Source organism: Stegostoma tigrinum, chromosome 11 (genome assembly GCF_030684315.1).
Source record: "Stegostoma tigrinum isolate sSteTig4 chromosome 11, sSteTig4.hap1, whole genome shotgun sequence".
In the NCBI taxonomy this organism is placed as follows: Eukaryota; Metazoa; Chordata; class Chondrichthyes; order Orectolobiformes; family Stegostomatidae; genus Stegostoma; species Stegostoma tigrinum.
The window spans coordinates 59,257,964-59,281,999 of NC_081364.1; the positions used below are offsets into that span (position 1 = coordinate 59,257,964).

A 24,036-nucleotide genomic window follows, 5' to 3' on the forward strand; every position below is an offset into this window, starting at 1 on the left:
CTGACAACAAGCTAGAAAGATGCAAGTATCCCTACCTCAGCCATTTTTGGAATCCTTAGCTGTCATATATGGAGTCGCAGGTAGACAGGGTAGTGAAGAAGCCATGTGGCATGCTTGCCTTCATTGGCCAGAACGTTGATGTTGGAGTTGGGATTTCATGTTGCAGTTAAACAGAACATTTGTGAAGCCACTTTTAGAATACTGTGTACAATTTTGGTTGCTCTCCTATAAGAAGAATGTTGTTAAATTTGAAAGTGTGCAGAAAGGTTTACGAGGATATGACCGTTTTTTCTGTAGAAGGGTCTAGGCCTGAAACATCAGCTCCTCTGATGCTGCTTGGCCTGGTTCATGCAGCTGTACGCCTTTTTATCTCACATTTAAGAGGCATCCAGGTTGGTATATGAATATGAGGAGTTTACAGGGAGTATGGGCTGGCATATATGCTGGCAAATGGGACTAGATCAGATTGGGCGTCTGGTTGGCGTGAATGAGTTGGGGTGAAAAGTCTGTTTCTGTGCTGTGTGACTATGATTCTATATCGATCCAGCAATTAATTTTCAGCTTTTACGGTTCCCATGTCTTTAAACGGTGAGATATCACCCCCAGGAGACGCCAGACAGTGATGGGCTGATTGCTTTTCAGTCCTAAGCGTACCGTTGGGAGTGATGGTCACTCTGAGACGGCACTCAATGAGATGAAATAGTGATGGACACCACACTTGGGACAAGGTGAGTGGGCCTGGAGATCATGCAGATAGGCCATATTGAGAGGGGGGTCTAGTGAATTGGTGAGAATTGCAAAATCCAGTCCCCAAAATCAAGCCTTATAAATGTACAGGTGATGAAAATGAGGCAGATCACCGTTATCCCTATCTTAAAAAGTCGTTGAATCCTGGGCAACTTAGCTCCACCGATAATGTGGTGATGACTTGCAATAACGTCCAAAGGTAAAAGTATTTTTCCTCACTACAGGAAACTGTGTATACCCACTATCCCCATTCTCATCACTTTATATAGCCTAGATTCCAAATTGCTGCCTGTGAGTTTAGGAGCCCAAAATCTTGACTCCTGAACCCAGTGGGAGTGGCAACTCCTTGTTTGGGAAGTCCTGCCGTGGACTAAATCACAATAAAACATAGTGATCCCAACACCAGTCTTTTCATCTCTGGTTTCTTAAAACCCGCCAGTGATGCACTTTTTTTCTGATGAAGGGTCTAGACCCAAAACGTCAGCTTCTGTGCTCCTGAGATGCTGCTTGGCCTGCTGTGTTCATCCAGCTCCACACTTTGGTTATGAGTGATGCACTTCAATATAGGTAAGCAACTGCTCCGAAACGTTATTACACATTCTAGAGGTTGAACCTGCGTGGTCCAGCTCGGGGACAGAGGAAGGATAACACTTATAAAAGGAGAGTGAGTTTACGTTTAATCTGATAACGCTAGCCAGCACACCCACTTAACTGTTGCTCGCCCACTGCCCCTAAAACTGAGGATGGTTCTGAACACGCACAGAGTGTTCCATCAAACCCCAGCGGCCAGCCACGGGGAAAGAGAAAAAAAAATCCTTTTCCAGCGAACAGCTGTGATCTGAATATTCTCACAAAAAAACATAAACAGCAGCCCCTCCCACTACGTTCTTCATCCACTCGATTCAGTCACAGTTTAACTTTAGAGGGTTACAATCAATCTCCTCCCCCACTCCACACGCACACAAACACACAGCTCGCTTCACGTTTAAAACTAACGGGTTGCTGTATTTCGTTGGCTGATGGGCGGATCCTGACACTGAGCTGAAGCTGTGCTCGGAGTTAGGGGTTGAGTTAGACATTTATTAGCCGCAGGGGAGGAGCCGATCCTGGGGTGGAATTTTAACCCGGACCAGGACTAATCAACTTGTCTCAGCCCCTCCTGGCTTCAGTTGCGGTTCTTTTGCTCGGGAGACCCGAACGAATATAAACATGTTGACTGAAATGTTTTCTTATCGAAGGCGTTTTGGATCATTTAATTCTAATGCCTGTCGCTGAGTTTGAGACTGAGTTTCCCCGTGCAGTATAAACTTTTCTCTTCGCCTCCCCATGGCGGAGCTGATCGAGCTGCGGGACCTGAGAGAGGACACGCTGAGTCCCGGCAGCACCCGCTCGGTGTACCGCTCGTCCGGTTTGGAGAGGACCAACGCCATGAGGATCAGCCCCAGGAGCCGGGCTTCCAGCGTCCAGGACATGGGTAAGGCGGCCAGACAAGAGCGCAAGAGCCGGCAGCGGCTGCTGGTGGTGGACCAGGAGCCGAGACTGACCGAGAGACTGGGGGAAGGACACGATTTCAACCCTTGCACCCAGACACAGCCCAGCTGGTGTGACCTGTGCGGCGACTTCATCTGGGGTCTGTACAAACAAAGTCTGCAGTGCGCAAGTAAGTTTCTCACACACGCAATTATCTTGTTTTACAAACATGCATTTAAAAAAAACACGAATTGATCTGAAATAAGTAAGAAACAGAAAACGTATGTGTCACAGTGACACTGGTAAGGGACAAAAACAGAAGTTGCTGGAAAAGCTGAGCAGGTCTGGCAGCATCTGTGGAGAGAAATCAGACTTGACGTTTCAAGTCAAGGGACCCTTCCGCGGTTTTTATCATTACTAAGAAGGCGACTTATAACGCTGGGGTGTGACTATCACTTAGGGGAATACAGCTTGGAAATCAATTTTAAAACTGCGGAAAAGATTTCCAGTGCATGTTAAATGGGTTGTATGCATTTTCTTACTTTTATGTCATGATTTAGTGTATTGTCCATCATACTAAACATATTCTATTTAACTCAATGTATACATTATACTATCAAACTCAGTATTTTCTCCATACTACTAACCTCTTTGCTGTATGCTGTCATATTTACAGAATATAAATACACGCTATCACACGATGTGCTATTGTATACTGTACAGGATTCTGTGTTTGGTATCAGGCTATATATGGTAATAGATTCCCTTCAAGGCTTCCTCAATCTTCCAAGTATTCAGATTAACGAAAGGAACTAGCTTTACAAGATCAAGCCAGAAAAGAGTGTGTTTGAAATGCACTACAAATGCATTGTAAACCTTCCAGTTAGACTGTCAACACTGAATAGGTGGAAAAGGTGCCGAAATTGATGAAAACGACATGAAAGAGGCCATTGTCATCATAACTAAGTACTTTGGAACTTATTTAAGTTGTTGCTAAACTCTTGATGTAATTATGCAAGAACACAATAGAAAAACCTCCCTGCATTGCAAGCGTCGCTTTGTGTCATCCCAGAGTGATGCCCATTGTCACACAGTGACACATCTTCACTGCGGGCCCTGTTGGCAATGAAGCTGGCCGATTATCAGAATGTGAAATCTCCCCAAGCCTGGCTTGCTGTGTTTTATATTTGTGTTCAGCTTTGGTTCAAGAGCATGCTGTGATTCAGAATTTTTTTTACCAGTGGGCAGTAAGCAGTGACCATCTTTGCCTGCAAGCTATGCTCACCGGGGGTTTTAAAGCAAATGGTCAGAAAATTGTAGACAACCTCTGACAGTGTTGAAGCTGGTGGCCAGGACTGTCCACTGGAAAGTACTTGTCAAAGGAAGAAAGGATATGTAGTTATATGGTGTCTTTCGCAAACTCCGGATATCCCAAAAGACTGCAGCCAGTGATGTATTTTTGTACTGTCATCTCTGTTGTAATGTTTTCAGCAGATTTTGGCGTATGACTATGTTTCTTGGCTTAATATTAGATATATCCTTTTTAGTTAGATAGAGTTGTAAGTAATTAAAATCTTCTGAAATGTGAATGTTCAGTTTCTTTCTGTAACTGAGTGCAAAGCAGCTACATCTACCTGCATGGTTGGGAATATTAACCAGCTCCCAGTCAGCAGCTGATAGCGTGCCAGAGGACATCAATGGTGTGAAAAACTGACGTCTCCTCCTGACAAGTAGGAGATACTTTTATGACCAAGAAGTGGATTTGAGGTACAGATTAACCATGATATAATTGATATAGAACACTGAAGGGATTGAATGGCCTGATATAATTCTTAGGTTTAACCTACTGGTGTGAGACCACACTGGGAACTTTCAGCACATAGAAAGTTCATCCCAGTGAGAATTGTCACCTTTCATGGTTGATTTTTGACCAATTCATGTACAAACTTGTGCTGGGTCAATTCTCCCTGCCTCGCTGAGTCTGCAGGCTATGTAGTTTGCACCAGCAGTGTTCCTGTATCATTGACTATATCTCTACTGATGTTAGACAGCTCCTGCACTGCTGAACTCTTCCACACCATGTGGAATCCTAGACGTTCTTCTTCACCTGAGGCAGTCCCTCAGGATAAGCATGATTTCACTTCCACTCTGCTTTGACGGTTTAGAAGATAGCTGAGAAGTCCAGTACACATCACAGTAGAGTAGCCCAGCAGGAGTGTGCTGGGTCCATAACCCAGAGGTTGATGGAACAAAACCATCCTCTGCTATTTACATTAACAAAGTGGTGCTTGTTCTGTAAGTTGTAGCATCTAGTTTAGGGCGGGACGGTGACTCAGTGGTTAGCACTGCTGCCTCACAGCGCCAGGGACCCGGGATTGATTCCAACCTCGGACAACTATCTGTGTGGAGTTTGCACGTTCTCCCTGTGTCTGCGTGGGTTTCCTCTGGGTGCTCCGGTTTTCTCCCACAATCCTAAGATGTGCAGAGTAGGTGGTTTGGCTATTCTAAATTGCCTGTAGTACCCAGGGGTATTTAGGTTAGGTGGATTAGACAAGGGAAATGTAGGAGTAGGGGAATGGGTCAGGGTGGGATGCTCTTTGGAAGGGCGGTGTGGGCTTGTTGGGCTGAATGGCCTGTTTTCGCACTGTAGGGTTTCTATGATTTCTATGACAAGCTGCAGTCTCACCCACGTGTGGGACAGATGGTCTTTGGAGGGTGAAATAAATGTATGGGGTTTGCAAACTCCCTTCTGCACTAAGACTTCACTTCTTCATGTTACTGATAAAGTCTTTCATGGTCTTCCCAAATTAACCTTCCGCATTTGGTTCTGATGGTCTCCCGTGAATCAGCAGGAATGTTTCTGCCCTTCAGCAATAATTTGAGGACATTCCTAAAGCAGTCCCACTGTTTTCCTTGGAGCTCTAGTCTCAAATGTGTTCGTAGTTGAACAGCTCCTTCGAGAGGTGTCCTGCCTAACAGAACTGGCTCTAAGTGATTAACACTTCTGTGCTGGACATGTTGGTTTGGGAGGCGTTGCTGCTGTTGAACTGCTACTGTACTCCAAGGATCTTGTGAACTGCTGGTGGTATTCAAGTACTTTGAGGTGCTTGCTTTGGATTATCTCAGTCTCTGAAGCATTTAGGAACACTGGGATCACTGCTGTCTGGTAAACTCTAAGCCTCATTTCGGATCTGTGATCCAGATCCTCTAATACACTAAATCACCTGAAGACTGACCTGGCACATTGTAAGTGATAATGGCTTTTGTCATCTCTCCAACTTCAGCAAGAACAAATTTCATGGAAATAACAGCATAAGCAGAAGGTCATATTTTCTCCTTTGCACTTCTGTCAATGCCCTCTTATCAGCCTCAACCATCTACTCCGATCCCTTGTCTGTCAATCTTTTCCTTATCAATTGCTCATCTAATTTCATTTGTAAACAATTGTATAATCTTTCAATAGCTAAATCTGGCATTGTGTTCAAATAAATCTCTACTGCTTAGCCAACTGTGAAGGTGATCCATCACATCCGCTCCTTCCTCCAAGTGTTGCAACCTTCTTACTCCCATGATCCGTCACGTTGCGTGTTCTCAAACACAGTTCCTACCTTCCTAGGTGGAAAAGAAAACAGGCGATTAGATGACTCTTGATTGCTTGTTTCGCAAGGCTGGTGAGTCTGAAGATTCGGAGTCATACTGTCTAAGGCTCGCATTACGAATTGTGGTGAAGAGAAATTTCTTCATTCAGAGTGTTATAAACCTTCAAAATTCTCTCTCAATGGATCCTCAGTCAATTAAATATAATCAAGACTTCGATATTAGATTTTTTGCCTTTTAAGACATTTTAGAGAAAGGGCGCAAAATAGAGTTGTTAACGAACTTTGAGCTATGATCTTACTGAGTCACAGACCAAGTTACATGAGTCTATGGCTTACGCTTGCTGTAATTTCTTATGTTTTCATACTGTGTCTAATACTCTTTTTCAAATTACAAATGTGTTTGAAGAAAATGAAGATTTATTTTCAATGCCCCAATGATGTTTCTCTCAGACTGCTTGTAGCAGTACTCTGGAGATGGGTCTTTATTTCCCGGAGACCCCAGGAAAATCCTGGGGGACCCTATTACAAAGTATGACCAAAAACCAGAAGCAGTACAGAGGTAAAATGGACACACTTTCTTAATTGCTGAACAGCACTCGTATGACATGGACCCTGACGGTTTTTCTGATGTCTGCCTAAAGAAGGTGCAGCAACATATATTTCAAATGTGATTGGATGCCAGAGGCCTCTGCCCTCAGACTTCCTCTGATAGCACCGGCTCTATATAAGGTAAGCTGTTTCTCAGAAAAACCTCAAGCTACTAAACTGAGAGCAGCTATTTGTGACAGGCATTGACAAGAAAGGTCTTAATATTTGACCGCAGGTACCAATCGTTCTGCTGCTGGACTTAGTACAAACAACTGTTAGTGACCTAATTGAGGTATACAAGATAATGAGGGGCATAGATAGAGTTGATAGCCAGAGACTATTTCCCAGGGCAGAAATGGCTAGCACGAGGGGTCATAGTTTTAAGCTGGTTGGTGGAAAGTATAGAGGGGATGTCAGAGGCAGGTTCTTTACGCAGAGAGTTGTGAGAGCATGGAATGCATTGCCAGCAGCAGTTGTGGAAGCAAGGTCATTGGGGTCATTTAAGAGACTGCTGGACATGTATATGGTCACAGAAATTTGAGGGTGCATACATGAGGATCAATGGTCGGCACAACATTGTGGGCTGAAGGGCCTGTTCTGTGCTGTACTGTTCTATGTTCTATGTTCTATTTCGTGCTTAGTGATGGAGGTCACATATACTGATCACCTCCCTCTGTGTCGATTGGAGGGGCTGCAACATCCAAGATAGCTGCTGCAGTCCTTCAGCTCAGCCTGTTTCTTAAGGAATTGCTTCCCCACCATACTCTAGCATTGATTCTTCTTGTCTGCCAACCATCCCCAAAGCTGATATTACATTTCTCTGTCAAATGAGAGAAAATTATAAAAATCCTGCTCCATTGCTTCCCTCCCTTAAGGTTTAACTGTGGTGTCCCCTCTGGATGTGCCTTTAAAGCAAGTCAAGTGTTCAGATGACCAGTGACTGTAGCCAGTATTCCCACATGACCATTCATGTGGAATTGTATTTTAATTCAACTGGAGAACAGGCTCAAGTCCCTCATTTTTCAGTGGAACACACTTCTAATGTGCCCTGCGCCAATATTCCTGGACAGTGTTAGAAGAGAACTTAAGCTGAGTTAACTTAGAGTTGAAAGTTAAAATGTTATGTTACACAGTTGCCTTATAACACAGATCAGCTAGTATCTTCTGTTACCTGCTGGATTTACTGATGATACTCTATTATCTAGTAATCTCTCACTGGGTCCTAACAATTGCTGAGGTACAATATTTTGCAATTACCTGCCTAAACCTACCTGTTTCTCCTTCCTAAAGACCAATATCTTTGACATACCTGCTGATATTATCATTCCTTGGTTAAATGTTTGTCAGAGCACCACCTCGGGGCTTGTATCTATATGGGCCTCAAAATGGAAAAAATGCTGGTATTGATTATAAAATCATTAAGGTGATTAGTTGTACTTTATTAGGTTTTTAGTCACTGTCAGAACAACATTTATCTTTGGTTGATTTTCTGTCACTTGGTTTTGCTGTTTATGATGGAAGCTCCTGTGTTATCGCTGCAGTGTAGTACACTTGACTGTGTCTGTGCTCACTAGTTCCTGGATTGGCCCTGTGCTTGGTGGTGACATGTGACTAGCTAAGACTGTCAGACTGCCAGCATCACTGAGTAAAATGTCAGTGCCCATACTGCAGTCCAGTGCCATCCAGTCCCTGTCTTTTTCATGTGTTTATTAGCTTATTGAACTAACCTGTCCTGTTTCTTAAGACAGTCTCCATTGTACAGCGGAGACGATTGTGGTATAGGGTGACTAGTTGTAATCGATACATTTATGAGAAAGCCCTTCATGGAGGCAACGTTGTACTGTGCTTTAACAGATAAAACTACTACTTCTGGTTTAAATGCTATCTTTCATTGCGTTAATTGTTCCATTGAGTTGGCAGAGAATAATGCTGAACAAGTAACAGCTGTGGAATGAGTAATTTTCCCTATAGAATATAGTCATTGCAAAGAAGAACTGAGCGCCTTTCAAAATGTGTGTTTTCAATAAAAAAAAGTTCCTTTAAAACAAATTTCCCTCCACCCGTTTTCAATTCAATGTCTAAAATGTCACTGTTGGTATTTTTTTCTCTGGTTTATATTTGTATTTTTCTTTCTTTGTTCATGGGATGGGTCATGTCACTGCCAAGGCAGTCTTAATTGCCCTTGAACTAAGCGGTTTGCTAGTCCAATTCGGAGGGCAGTTAACATCCAACGACAATGAACTGTGACTGGAGTCACACCTAGGCCAGACTGGGTAAGGTCATTTGTGAGCCAGATGGGTTTTACAACAGTCGATGACCATTTCCTTTTACCATTACTGAGTCTAGCTTTCCATTCCAGGTTTTCATTAATTAAAAACTTAAAGTGCAACAGTTGCCATGGTGGGATTTTAAACCCTTCAGGTTACTCATCCAGTGACACTACACTAGGCTACTATCTTCCCCCAAATTCATCATTTATACTGAAAGAAATAACTTTTTTTAAAAAGTAAACATCTTTTCCATCTCTTAGAATTTTCTCTAATGGAGATAATGCCTCTTTTACTGAGTTATAGTCACACAGGCTATCTGAAAACAGAGAGGCCAAGATATTAAAATGAAGGGAATAGATTTAGCAAATGAAGACCTCAGAAAGGGCCTGGGAAAGTTTGATAGTTTTTAACGTTGAGATACAGTTGCTTATGTTGGGCCCTGGGCTGTTGACTTGTGAATATTGAGAGATCAGTTAACTATAATACTAGCGTATTGCAGAACCTTCCCTACGTGCATCCTTCCCACAGGGATATCAAGATCCTTCACTACATTTCTAACTCCCTCCAGATTGTAAAGTTTGAAGGGCTCTGTAAGAATGGAAGCCCCTGTGCAGGGCCCTCTTACAGGCAGCATCTTCCACTACCTACTGGATCTACTGAAGATAGTCTGTTACTTAATAACCTCTCGCTGGGGCCCATCTACTGTACTGACTCTACAGGGAAGTGTCCACTTCAGACAAGTGGGTCCACTGGACATTCTGTGAGATACATCAGTGTGTGGCTGCACATCCTGCCTCAAGGGAAAGAAATGTAGCGGTGCCACAGATCTGGTTCTGTTCTGTCTGTCTTCATTCTCTTTTTTATACCCAACGTACCCTAAAACTGCCTCTTCTAAGCATCTGTTTTTCTCTAGTGTCACAAAAGAGGGTTAAAATATGTTGAATGTGTGGCTGTACATATAAATAATCTCACATTGAAGGGCTGCTCATCAATGCTATAGCCAGTTGTTAATGAACAATCTGCTGCTGAAGTAAAACACTTCTCACTGCAGCTGGAGTGCAAAGTTGTGATATTTTCATTGAGTCTGGCATCATATTTGTATAGATTCTCCTGTTATGTTTGGATCATTTGCTTCTTCCCGCAAAGAGGTCTCAAAGTCCAACTGCATTAGAAGACAGAGACTGTGATCTTCACGTGGTCCTCCTGCTCCAGTCCATTTTCTGAGCTGCAAACTAATGTTGTCAAGTATGTGACTGCATGCAAGCCATTTGGTCTCCTGGTCCAATCAGAAAAAAAAACCCTCTGGATTCTCTCAGAGACAACAAAGCAGAGAAACCAGACCAGAAACAAGTATGTATCATCTCAGTGGTGAAGGTCTATTTTGAGCAAAGTGTGAACCACTTCCAAAATAATTCCCTGATAGGCGACTGGACAAGAGAATCATCTTGTTGATGATTCCAGACATCCTGCCTGTATTTCTGGGTACCAACCCATTGCACACAGGACAAACAAGATGAGGAAATTCTCCCTCAGCAAAGTCAAGAAGACCTAAAATCAGGTGACCCCAATTCTATCTTCATCACAGTAAATCAGCTGACCCTTCACATTTGTCTATGAGCCACCAAAGGCTCTGTGCCTCAGTAGTGTAATGGACACCCAACTATCTGCACTGGGGATTTCCAACAGCCAACATCACATGGGGTTACAACGAATAACAAACCGACAATAGAAAACTGTGAAACTGAGCCCCCAGGACAATCTAAAACTTGTGGGTGTTGCAAAGCAGCCTGGCACATCCCAGGTGGAACACGGTCTACCCACCTGATCTTTGCTTCATGATCCACGACAGCAATGATTGCTGAAGCCCGTATGAGTGCTTCCCATCATGCGTCACTGCCAATATCACCCAACCTGAATCACATTAGCCTTGAATTTATTGATGGTAATTCAATGTCAAAACCCGATGGAGTCTACAAAAGGGCAACAGGGACTCCTGCAGTAGAACCACTATTGCACTGATCTATAACTGTTTCAGACAACCTCTTCCACCACCAAGAAACCACCGGAAAAACCATTTAATCCCTCCTGGATGCCAGGAAGTAAATGTCTTCTGGAAGAACACAAGGAACATGAGGAAACAGCCATACGAACAGCCCAGAGTCAGCATGCAGCTAACAAAGCTGTTTGCCAACATTCACATAATAGGCAACTCATTCTAAACCTCTGCTGCCCACCCAAAATATTGGCCGTTGCCAAGCAAGGGAAGCCATTTTAGCACCCACACCGTTACTGCCTCATTACCCTTTTTTCTCAATAATATAAGGCCCTCAGACATCTTTTAAGCAGACTCGTGCGTGAAAGAGTTACCTCTCAGGTTTTTTTAAAATCTTAACCCTCACACCTGAAACCTATGCTGTTTAGTTTTGGACTTCCCCCACTCTAGGGATAAAAAACATTGGCTATTCACCCTATCCATGCCCTTCCTGATGTTGTAAGCCTCTATTAGGTCACTGTTCAACCTCTGACGCTCCTGGGAAAACATCCCCAGCCTATTCTGCCTCTCCCTACAGCTCAAAGCCTACCACCCCGGCAACATCCTTGTTATTCTTTTCTGCACCCTCTCAAGTTTAACAACATACATCCTATAGAAGGGTGACCAGAATTGTACACAGTATTCCAAAAAAAAGTGGCCTCACCAATGTCCTGTACAACTGCAATATGACCTCCCAACTCCTATACTCAATGCACTGACCAATGAAGGCAAACATGCCAAATGCTGCCTTCACCACCCTGTCTACCTGCGACTCTACTTTCAAGGAGCTATGCACCTGCGCCTCTAGATCTCTTTGTTCAACAACGGTCCTCAGGACCCTACCATTAACTGTGTAAGTCCAGCCCTGGTTTGTCTTACATTTTGGTAACACCTCACATTTACCTAAACTAAACTCTATCTGCCACTCCTTGGCCCATTAGCCCATCTGATCAAGGTCCTGTTGTGCTCGAAGATAATCCTCTTCACTGTCTACTACACCACCTATATTAATGTCATCTGCAAACTTACTAATCGTAACCTCCTATATTCACATGCAGATCATTTATATAAATGATGAAAGGCAGTGGACCCAGCACCAATCCTTGGCGCAACGTCAGTTACAAGCCTCCAGTCTGAAAATGCAACCGTCCACCACCAACATCACCACCCTCTGTCTCTTACCTTTTGAGCCAATTTTGTATCCTATTACCTAGCTCCCCTTGGATTCCATGCAATCTAACCTTACTAACCAGTCTACTATGTGAAACTTTGTCAAATGCTTTACAGTGCTTTTTTCTGAGACTGTGCCACTGTATTTACACCCCATGTCCAGTGTCAATATCTCTCAGCGTCTATCAAGCTCCTTCAGAATCTTATTGAGATAACCTGTCATTCTTTGAAATTTCTTTCGAGAAAGTATACAAGTGGAGGCTGAATCTTTACATTATTTTGGTTAAGTCCAAGTTGCATTGACTCTCTTGGAGGGTTTGTTGCTAGGAGGTCTTGCAAGTTCTCTTGCCATATCTTCTCTTGCCACCTCATCAATTATCTACCACATTCCAATCGCATCTCTCATGTCCAATTTCTGCCTCATCTTACCATGTGCCGTTCCAGGAACAAGTCACCACTCAGTAGATATCCTGGCATGCACTGGCAACCCTAATACCTGCACCATATTTAAAAGCCTGCGTGGTTCCTGACACTTGCCCTGGAAATGGCAGACAGGGTTTGCAGGCAGGGTCCTGGAAGCTTCACTGTTCTAGATGGCGCATGGAAGGGTCTTTCTCTTCCCCCAGGACTAGCAGTGGAGGCTGTGACACCAGACCATGCCAGCTTGGTCCATGGTTACCACCCCAGGTTTAAGCAGTTTCGGTTATCTTGGAGGAATATGCAGCAAAGTAGATAGAAGATCAACGTCCTTTTACACTCCAACAGTGTAAGTGCCACCTGCATATCTGTGCTATCTCACACTCACTCTATCTCTGGCATTGTACACACCTATCACTAAGACTCATGTTCTACCACTCTTACTATTGTCTGCACCATCTTCCCCACTCACTCTCATCCACTCCAACCCAGAATACTACTAACACTGCATGCCCTTCACATTACCTACTTACTCACTTGGATACCTTCCCACCTGCACCAACAGGTCACAGCTGTGCCACCCACTTGCAGTATTTGCTCCTCACTCATTTCAGGAAGAATACAGCCCATGGTGGGGCAGAAAGACTCAAAACAAGTGATGTGCTGCCCAACATTCAGCTCCTCACTCCTTTTAAGCAGGGGACCCTGATTCTGACTGCACCAAGCAGGGCATGGACTAATACTGGAGGCTGCCCTTGACTTACTGTACCAAGACCCCTTGAGCAGAGGCTATCTCCTCTGACTTTACTGAAGTCTGTTGACAACAATGACTCTCTGTCTGCAGCAAGCCAAACAGTGGCAAGCCAGCAGTAATACGCATCTGGACTGTCTGGCTGAGGGTTGATGTAGAATTGGGAATGCAATGCAGAGCAGAGATGTTGTGAGCATCCAGGTAGGCTCAGAGTGAGTGAGTGCTATGATAGTCAGTAAAGAGCCTGGAACTGTAGTCTGGTGCAGTCCATAAGCTGGATGTGTGTCCCTGAGTGCGCAGTGTCCTTGCTGTAGCATTAAAGTGAGAGTTACCAGGGCAGCCTGAGGTGCAGTATTGAAGTGCTGAAGCATCCTGTAAGTGGCTCGGGGAGTGTCATAAGGTTTCTCAGAGACTGGTACATGTTGGATGCTAGCATTTGTGGATGTGGGGAGCATGTGGCTGGTGCCAATGGAGCATGCCTTGAGACAGGTTATTTGGATTAAGCAGCGAGCTGAATTCACCAGGTACCCGCTCCGATTTCCTCGAGTTTTCTGATGTCGAGCTTGTTATGTTCAGAGGCAGGATATTAATAGGTGAGTTATGTTCTTAACAAGATGTTTAAGAAACAATAATCTCCATTAGTTAGCATCACACTGCTGCCTCGTGAGAATCTTACCACACCACTTATAGAAAGCATAAAAGATGGAGCAGGTTGCTCTGGACATTGAGTTGAGCCTCGCCACACTTGTCGCCTGATTCTGTTGGAGATGTTGACTTAGCCAATATCATTCAGACTCCTGTAAAATCCCACCTTTGCTGAGCAAAACAAAACACTGTGCACCAGGTAAAAGTAACTGAGCCACCCGTCTTATGTCCTGTGACTCTCCTGTCAAGCAGCTCCCACACTGAAGGTCAGGGTTCTGGCCCTGCTCCAATGTAATGCAGAACAACTAGCATCTAAAGATACAGTGACCTTACTCAAAGAAGTCCCGTTATACAAACAATCTTGAATGCTTTGAACTGTGTTTGCACCTTGTGTTTCTGTTTCCTCAAACTGAGATTTTGGCATTGGCCAATCACATTGCAGATATTATGAGGGTGCACATAAACAGTCAATACCATCCCCCCCCCCCCCCCCCCCCACCCCACACCAAGGGCAGGTGGACAAGGGGCCCCTGATAGCGCACCATTTTTAGAAGCACAGTTTATTTTGTGTTGGTGGAGGCTGGTGGGAAGGGAGGATGCTGGGAGATATAAGTGGAACTTTGCCCTCTTGGAATTATTGTTGGTTGGACCTTCAGGAGAAACAATCCAATTACACAAGGGGAGAGAGAGAGAGAGAGAGAGAGAGAGGGGGGGAGAGAAAGGAGGACATACAATTAGCCTGCTACTCTGGCCTCTGTTTCTTGCAGAAATGAGTATGTTTGCATTTTGTGAAACAGGATGTCCTGATCAGACCTCATCTGTGTTGTGTTGTTGTTATGGCAACAACTGTGGTTTGTGGCTTGAATGCGCTTCATGATGTTATCTGATCAGCTGAAGACGTTAGAATAATGGCAAAGGCAGCAATCTTCATGCCAGCCACATTATCTGGGAGGGCTCAAATAACAGCCTTCAGACAACAAAGTGATAGCAAGAGCAATGAGTTCTTGTTTTCAAACGTAAAGCATATTTAATCCACATAGCTGCTCTTTACCATGTTTAAGTTTTCAACTGGAACCACAGTTCAAATAGTTAAAGAAATGATTCAGGTGAAAAGAGTTTTAAGAAAAAATTTGGCATTATGTGGTGTAGACTGGATGATTGGAATGCATATTTAAAATCATCTATTGTAAGCTTGAATTTTTGGCTTTAGAGTTAAGAGCATAGGGGTTTACTGTATGTCTGAAGTTAATTATTGTAGGTTTTGCTGTAGCCATGGTGATTTTCTTTTAAAACAATTTTTGAGGCTTCAAAATTTTTTTTTGGTAGGCATTTGTAGGATTTTATGACCAAACAAGATAAACAAACTCCAGTTCAGAAGGTCAGGAGAGGGTTTTTTAAAGCTTATTTTTGATTTTAGTTTTACTTTGAGTTTAGGGCAGTCCTGTGAAGTTTTTGTTTAAGATGCTTGTAAAGACTAGTGCCCCTGAGAAGAGAAATTAGATTACTTTTGAGTAAAGAGTTAATAATAATCCTGGATCAGAAATTTCAGGATAAAACCCTGAAAGGGATGCTTAAAGCTGAGTATGTTTAACCTTAGGTGTGGAATAACTCCAGGAAGAATTTTCTGTCTAGTAAGTAAAATATATGAGTGACTTAAACCATCGTCCTGACTAGGACTTCTATAATGTTTCATTTTCAATGCTGGATTGATAGCCAGGAATTCATAAGGTGGTGTTAGAAATAGGGACTCGGATGTGAATACAGTACAAGTAGTTTATTGGTTACTATATAAACTGTGTACTGTACAGGAGATAATAAAATGTGAGGCTGGATGAACACAGCAGGCCAAGCAGCATCTCAGGAGCACAAAAGCTGACGTTTCGGGCCTAGACCCTTCATCAGAGAGGGGGATGGGGAGAGGGAACTGGAATAAATAGGGAGAGAGGGGGAGGCGGACCGACGATGGAGAGTAAAGAAGATAGGTGGAGAGAGTGTAGGTGGGGAGGTAGGGAGGGGATAGGTCAGTCCAGGGAAGACAGACAGGTCAAGGAGGTGGGATGAGGTTAGTAGGTAGCTGGGGGTGCGGCTTGGGGTGGGAGGAAGGGATGGGTGAGAGGAAGAACCGGTTAGGGAGGCAGAGACAGGTTGGACTGGTTTTGGGATGCAGTGGGTGGAGGGGAAGAGCTGGGCTGGTTGTGTGGTGCAGTGGGGGGAGGGGACGAACTGGGCTGGTTTAGGGATGCAGTAGGGGAAGGGGAGATTTTGAAACTGGTGAAGTCCACATTGATACCATTAGGCTGCAGGGTTCCCAGGTGGAATATGAGTTGCTGTTCCTGCAACCTTCGGGTAGCATCATTGTGGCAGTGCAGGAGGCCCATGATGGACATGTCATCTAGAGAATGGGATGGGGAGTGGAAATGGTTTGCGACTGGGAGGTGCAGTTGTTTGTTGCAAACTGAGCGGAGGTGTTCTGCAAAGCGGTCCCCAAGCCTCCGCTTGGTTTCCCCAATGTAGAGGAAGCCGCACCGGGTACAGTGGATGCAGTATACCACATTGGCAGATGTGCAGGTGAACCTCTGCTTAATGTGGAATGTCAACTTGGGGCTTGGGATGGGGGTGAGGGAGGAGGTGTGGGGACAAGTGTAGCATTTCCTGCGGTTGCAGGGGAAGGTGCCGGGTGTGGTGGGGTTGGAGGGCAGTGTGGAGCGAACAAGGGAGTCACGGAGAGAGTGGTCTCTCCGGAAAGCAGACAGGGGAGGGGATGGAAAAATGTCTTGGGTGGTGGGGTCGGATTGTAAATGGCGGAAGTGTCGGAGGATAATGCGTTGTATCCGGAGGTTGGTAGGGTGGTGTGTGAGAACGAGGGGGATCCTCTTGGGGCGGTTGTGGCGGGGGCGGGGTGTGAGGGATGTGTGGCGGGAAATACGGGAGACGCGGTCAAGGGCGTTCTCGATCACTGTGATTCCACATTAAGCCTCCCCCTCTCTCCCTATTTATTCCAGTTCCCTCTCCCCATCCCCCTCTCTGATGAAGGGTCTAGGCCCGAAACGTCAGCTTTTGTGCTCCTGAGATGCTGCTTGGCCTGCTGTGTTCATCCAGCCTCACATTTTATTATCTTGGAATTCTCCAGCATCTGCAGTTCCCATTATCTCTGATACTGTACAGGAGTGTGTTTTTACAAAACCTTTCAATTTATGAAAGAGTATTTTGAGGTTAATTGGATTTACTTTTTACTATGGCTTTAAAAAATCCTTGAATTTGTATTATAAGCCACTGGTTTGATTTACTCCATTTTATCTTTTTTTTGTAATTAACCTCTGTTTTATTGCTAAAACAAAATCTGCAACATTGTGCACTCATGTTTCAGTGAGAGACCACTTCTTAAAACAAAATATGATATATCAAGCGAGGTTTCTGTCAGGGATTTGACTTGTCCAGTGATTACACCAGCAAGGCTTATAACATTAGAATAGGGAAGGTGTAAAATTGGGATCAGTGTTGGCTACATGCAGACATCGTTACAATGAGGAAGCACTATGAAATTGGCATGCTGTTACATGACTGGTAGAACAAGCTGTGGAGACAAATGTGCGTCATGATCCCTGCACATAGTTTAGAGGGCTTTCCAGTTTAACTTTCGAAATATCAGCACCAATACAAAATATTGTCAGCCCTTTGTTCACTCACTGTTTTAAAAAATATTTTTGTCAAGATTTCCAATACTGTCCATATTATAACTGTACATCTGCTATTGTGCATAGTCTTTGGTCTGTTTCCACGCAATATGACTTTGACTCTGTTACTGGAACATGGTCCAACATATGGTATATTAGCCAGGTAATGCATACTACTATAGTAGAGCTAGAGGCTTTGCAATGTAAAGTTGTAACTGCAAAGTCATCTGTTATCTTGATTTGGATATCTAATAGTGTACTTTTTTCATTGATATCTAGGAATTCCTAGAATGGTGCTCACTGGAGAGAAATGTCCACCACCACTTTTTCAGCACATTTAGGGACAGATAATAGTTGTAGCAGTGCGAATGTAGCTCTGGTTGGAGTCACACCTAGCACAAAGCAAGATTGTTGTTATTGGAGGTCTTTTTGATCTGGACATACTTTTCTTGCTGTGATTTGCCTGTACTGCTCGTAAGCAAAGCTTTTCACCGTATTTTGGTACACATGACAGTAAATCAATCAATAAAGGTGTTCAGAGCAGTGTAGTAGACCCCAGCCATCTTCAGTTGTTTCATCAGTGACCTTCCCTCCATCATAAGCTCAGAAATGGGGATATTGCTGATCATTGCACAATGTTCAGTAATACACCCAACCTCTGTGATACTGAGTACTCTGTGTCCACGTGTAGCAAGAATTGGACCAACATCCAGACTCAGGTTTGTAAGTGACAAGTAACATCAATGTCACACAAGCACCAGACAATGACTATCTCCAACAAAGAAACTTTTTGAGACAAAGAGTTCCAAGTTCAAGTCTCTGTCCATAATTTCAGAGCAAAAGTTGAGTTTGACATGCAAAAGCAGCACTGACAGAGTACAGCACTGTCAGAGGAGCATTTTAAGATAAGCCATGAAACTAAGGTCTCAGCTACTGATTGAATGGATATAGATGATATGTGACATTGTTTTTGAAGAAGAAGGGAATCCATCTTGGTATACTGGCCAATGTCACAAATGCATCACGCAAAAAAAAATCATCGGGTCATGATCTCATTATTTGTATGAATTTGCTGTGTGTAAATTAGCTACTGTGCTTCCAACATTACAGCAGTGACAATACTTCAACAAGAACCTCCTCATTGGCTGTAAAATAGTCGTGGAAAATGCTGTATAAATTCAAGTTTCGCGCTCTCCCTACTTTCCAGGCATCTTTCCTTTATATTCAGTGGCATTGCCATCACGAAATCCTTCATGACCGATATCCTGGGATAATACCACTGACTAAATATATGTGGATCATCCATGTAAACATAATAAATATTGGCCAGGATAACAGGATGGCTTCGCCTCTTCTCCAACATGATGGCTACAAGAACAGGTCAGGGGTTGGGAACTCTGAATAATACATGTCTTAGCTTCCCAAAGCCTGTACGTTGTCTATAATGCTCAGGTCAGGAGTGTGATGGAATACTCCCCACTTGCCTGGATGAGTGCAAACTCAAGAGTTTTGACACCATTCAGGACAAAACATGATTTGCACCCAATCACCTCCTTCAAAATTCACTCCTGCCATTACTGACACATAACGGGAGCAGAATGTACCATCTACCAGCTGCACTCCAGCAACTGACCAAGGCTTCTTGGATAGCACCTTCCAAACTAACACATCTACCACCGAGAAGAGTAAGGACAGCACATACTGGGACTATCATCATATCTAAGTTCCCCTCCAAGCCATTCATCACCCAGATATGGAAGATACAACACCATTCCTTCAGTGTTGCTGAGTCACACGCGTTGAGTTGTCCCATGGCTTCTGCTCAATAACTGCCTCAGTGAGGAAGTTGGCTACAGCAGCATAGAAATATTGGATATGAGCGCAGATGTGAGTCATTCAGCTGGATAATAGCTGAATTTCTAGCTAACCATATATATACATTTCCATCCTTTTGAATGTCTTTATTATCTAGAAATCAATCAATCTTAGCATGTTCAGTGACCTAGCCTGCCTAGGAGCGGAAAACTCTTTTATGGTAAGGGGAATAAAACTGTGCATGATATGCCTGATGCAGTTTCAAGGTCCTACAGTAGTATATAGTGATGTGACTGTTAACCACCAAGCCACCACTGACACCAAAGGATTGACATGAAGAATCTTAAAGCTGGGCTCCTTCCAGAACCACTTCTCCTTAAAGCTGCTCTGCACAGTAAAGGGACATAGACATGTGATGATGATGCAAGGATATTGTCAAAGTGATAGTTATCACTCTGCCCGTAGAATTGCATACAACTGGAATTTACAACATAAACGGACCATTTAGCCGAACTGATTTTTGCCATTGCTTGTCCTCCTCCTGTGCCTTCTCTGCTTTAGCAAATCCACTTAGTGTTTTCTGCCCCCCCGTATGAATCCAGGTTTCCCATAACTACATCTCAGAACAAAAAAATTCTCATTTATATAGTGCCTTTTATGAATCCTAATTTCCCAAAGCATTTCATAGCCAACGATGAAATACTGCAGTTTAGGAAAGCATGGCAGTCATTTGCACTCCTGCTATGAGCTTCCTCCCAGATTGATGATATTTTAGGCATTCAGAAGGCTGATGGCAGTCAATATGTTTTTCTTTGCATTGACCTTGGATTGGACATGTAAATTCCAATTTCCCAGTGTTAACTCGCTCAGAGGCAACAGTCTGGCTAACATCGTCTGAGGTGACTCCCTGCTGATTCGTCCCATCTGCATGGCTGCTCCTGTCAAATGGTTAGATCGCTACATGCTTTTAGCTCAGAAACACAAGAGCACACCAACTGTCTTTAGAGTACCATTAATAAAGCTAAGTCCCAGAATAGCAGTCAGTGTGATTAACACAGAATTGCAAATCTCTTGCTGTGGATAGTTTCATATCCCACAGAGCTGAATACAGATTTAGACAGGGTTGATTAAAGAGGGTTGTAAGACAAGACAGATTAAAGTGGGTTTATAATACAGAGCAGATTCATGGCTCTGGCCAACAGTTATTCCTTTTACAGTGCCAATAACACACATGATCCAGTTACTTCTCATTGCTGTCTGGGAATTTGCACACACATTGACTGCCACGTCTCTTGCGTTTCAACATGACTACACTTCAAAAACTACACAATTAGCTGTGAAGTTCTTTTGAGATGTTCAAAGATTGTGAGGAGCACTTTATAAATGTAATTTCACCTTTCTCTCATGCAAGATGCAAATGCACAATTGCCCTTGTTACAATATGCTACAGTACCTGAGAGTATTCTAGGACACTCACCAGATTCTCCTATCCACTTTTTAAAACTGAGCATGACACTGTAAATACCTGTATTGTGGTCAGATTAAGAATACTGGTTGTAACTCTTGTAAGAAAAGTGATTACATGGATGCAAAAATATTCCTTTCTCTGGTTGCAAAAATCTTTGCATCTATGAAGAATGTTAGGTGACAAAACATTTTCATCAGAACCTCAGCATGAAAATAGTCCAACAGGGAACTGAATTTCCCTGGGGAAAGCCCCAAATTTATTGACAGGCTGCTTCAAAGACCAAAAAGATCCTTCATCAGTCAATAGTCAGGCAAGCATGAAATGAATCATTTCAATTAGTTACGATATGAGCAACATCTCCTTGGTCATCATTTGAGTCATTTGTTCATGATACCTAACCAAGGTACCAAGCTACATTTAACTGGTATGAAACTCTTTTGATGGTTCAACACTTAAAAATAACCGGTTTTGTCTTTTCGATCAGCTAACAATTTTCCATACATTAACATTTCTGCGACACCTAAGGCATTTCTGATTTAATTAACTTAAGAAAGCTGGTGGGGAACCAGTAAGCTAGATACCCACACCTCTCTGAAACATTGATGTCTCAGTTCATGCTTTGGTGTTCTTCACCCTCACAAAGACTAACCAGCTTGAGTCCACTTTAAAAAACACTGGGCAACATTTCCATAGGCCTTCTTTCAACCTTCTGTTGTGATTTGGATGGAAGACTGGCACGTAGCCCTGGAGACAACAGAGTGCAAGTGCCCATCTGTGCCATTTCACGGGGAGGGTGGGTGGTTGGTTGATGAGGCTATTCGGTTCCAGAGATGGGAGAACCCTAAGGAGAATTTCCCCGTTTTGTATTGATTGTGCCAAAAAGGGAAGTTTAAAATGAAGCCTTATTAAACAGTGAAATCATCAGCATATAAATCTAGAGTTTAGTGGATTTTAAACTCCATCTTCACCTCATCTACATGCTTGAACAAACCAGCTTGAAGGAGTAGTTATGCTCTTTTCACCATTATTTGCAGAATTCTGTCTGAGATTTTTATTGTACACTATATTAGGCTGCTGTGTAGGCTTGTAGTTACTTTTTAATGTACCACAGTTTTCGCTCCAACTCTCTTGCTCAACCGGCAGGCTTGCCTCCAGCTGTGGTATTTTTGGGAAGCAAAGTGGACAGAGTAGGAATTCCTTTCAGGATTCCACTGATTTGGAGAATTATGAGGAAATCTTGAAATGATAGGGAAGACAGGTGTGTGACAGTGGTGTATGAATGCGCACGTTCTGACAGGATGCAACCTGGAACCTTGCTAATGCAGGATCTGTACGTCAGTCCATCATGTAGCACTAGTCCTAAGCAGTGAGAGGTAGAGGTTTAGAATCTCCTGAAATCCCTTGTAATTAGAGGTAGGGAAATGGGAACGGTTGTGGAAGGAGGAGGAAAAGACTATCTATTCTCAATGGATGTTAACTCTGAATCTAGAGTTGGAGCTAGCACTGGAGCAGGATATGAACTCTGTGCCATTCAGGTGGTCGGCTGATAGGTACAGAAGCCTCTTGTCTTGATACCAAGAACACCATACGGGTAGAGTTTCTGGGATAATGGGAACTGCAGATGCTAGAGAATCCGAGATAACAAAGCCTGGGGCTGGATGCTGCTTGGCCTGCTGTGTTCATCTTAGGAGCCCAAAAGCTGACATTTTGGGCCTGGACCCTTCATGAGAAAAGAGGGAGGGGGAAAGGGTTCCGAAATAAATAGGGAGAGAGGGGGAGGCGGATCAAAAATGTATAGAGGAGAAGATAGGTGGAAAGGAGACAGTCAGTTTAAAGAGGCGGGGATGGAGCCAGTAGAGGTTGGCCAAGTAGTAGCTTGGCCCAGCTCTTCCCCGCCTCCCTAACTTGTTCTTCTTCTCACCTATCCCCTCCTCCCACCTCAAGCTGCACCCCCATTTCCGACCTACTAACCTCATCCCGCCCCCTTGACCTGTCCATCCTCCCCAGACTGACCTATCCCCTCCCCACCTACACTCACCTCTATTGGCTCCATCCCCACCTCTTTAACTTGTCTGTCTCTTCTCCACCTATCTTCTCCTCTACCCATCTTTGATCCACCTCCCCGTCTCTCCCTATTTATTTCAGAACCCTCTCCCCCTCCCCCTTTTCTGATGGAGGGTCTAGGCCCGAAACATCAGCTTTTGTGCTCCTAAGATGCCGCTTTGCCTGTTGTGCTCATCTCGCTCCACACTTTGTAATCACAGGTAGAGTTTCTGTTTGTCCAGTATAGAGTTAACACTGCCCTTGTCGGGGCACACCACAATCTCCTACGTAATAGAATCCTTATGAACCAGAGGGCACCATTGGGACCATTGTGCATTTGTTGGGTCTTTGAAAGTGTAACGGGATTTGCTTCTCCTGAAGTTTTTTCCAATCTTCAAATCTTTTCTTTTTAAATATGATCCAATTCCTTTCTCCCACCATTCTTGCAGGTAATGCATTCCAGATGATCACAACCCATGGTGTTAAAGGTTTTATTCACACGTTGGCTAGAATCAAGGTTGGGGATCCCACAGCAAGTTAGGAGTCAGGTTTACTGAGTTAAAGACATGCTATTTGCCAGTACAGGGCACTATCAGAATGGTGCAAAAGGGGTGTGGAAAAACTGACATCAGATGGGACATTGGACAATCAAACCTCCCAATGATCAGACAGCCAGGATCTTGCTGTAGGCTAATGCACCAAACTGCAGTGTTCACCATGTTAATGAAGGCAATGGCACTGCCTTTGTAGCTTCAAGCCTGGCACATTCCAAACATTCATTATGAGTAGAAAACATTCTATTAGTCAAGAAGAAGGAATCGAGTGAATTTGAAAGTGTATGCTGGAACCTTTCTGATACTGTCAACTGGCTCTTTCAATTATCACTACCCAGAAACCAGATGCTTTGGTCATTGCTGAAGGAGTCAGAACAGAGTGGGTCAGATTTTGTTGTCCCAGGGAACATACAGGGTTTATGCTTCTTCTTTCGACCAGATGTTGGAATAATAAGGGCCAACCTGCTTCAAGTATCAGAACAGGATCTACCACAGACATTGTGATGAGATTGAAAACTGTGGAGTTTTGTTGGGATGTGTAAACCAGCTCAAAGATCCTCCAAAGGACAAAGGAGAGAAAAGCCGGGCTAACTCATACTAATGCACTAACTTGATGCAGAACCCTAACCTAACAGGTTTAGGAATCTTAGATTCATAGCTGAGCTTAGCTTCAAAGCGAGATAGTTGTCAGTAGAAGGCCAGACCAAGTCAATTGTCTGTGGTACATTCTGTATTCCAATGTTTGACCAGATAGGTTCATGTTATTCCTGGGAATTATGGAGCATTTGTGAAC

General features: G+C 43.7%; 1 protein-coding gene across 2 annotated transcripts in view; it reads left to right on the forward strand.

The window, feature by feature from the left end:
* The first annotated feature begins 1,737 nt into the window (after nt 1–1,737).
* Nucleotides 1,738–24,036, forward strand: part of rassf1 (Ras association domain family member 1) — an 81,475-nt gene continuing 59,176 nt past the window's right edge. The window contains exon 1 of one of the 2 annotated variants that reach the window (XM_048547532.2): nt 1,738–2,407. In XM_048547532.2, coding sequence (XP_048403489.1) covers nt 2,074–2,407 — 334 coding nt within the window. In that variant the 5' untranslated portion in view covers nt 1,738–2,073. The remainder of the gene's footprint in view (nt 2,408–24,036) is intronic. The other variant, XM_048547531.2, reaches the window with a different exon arrangement.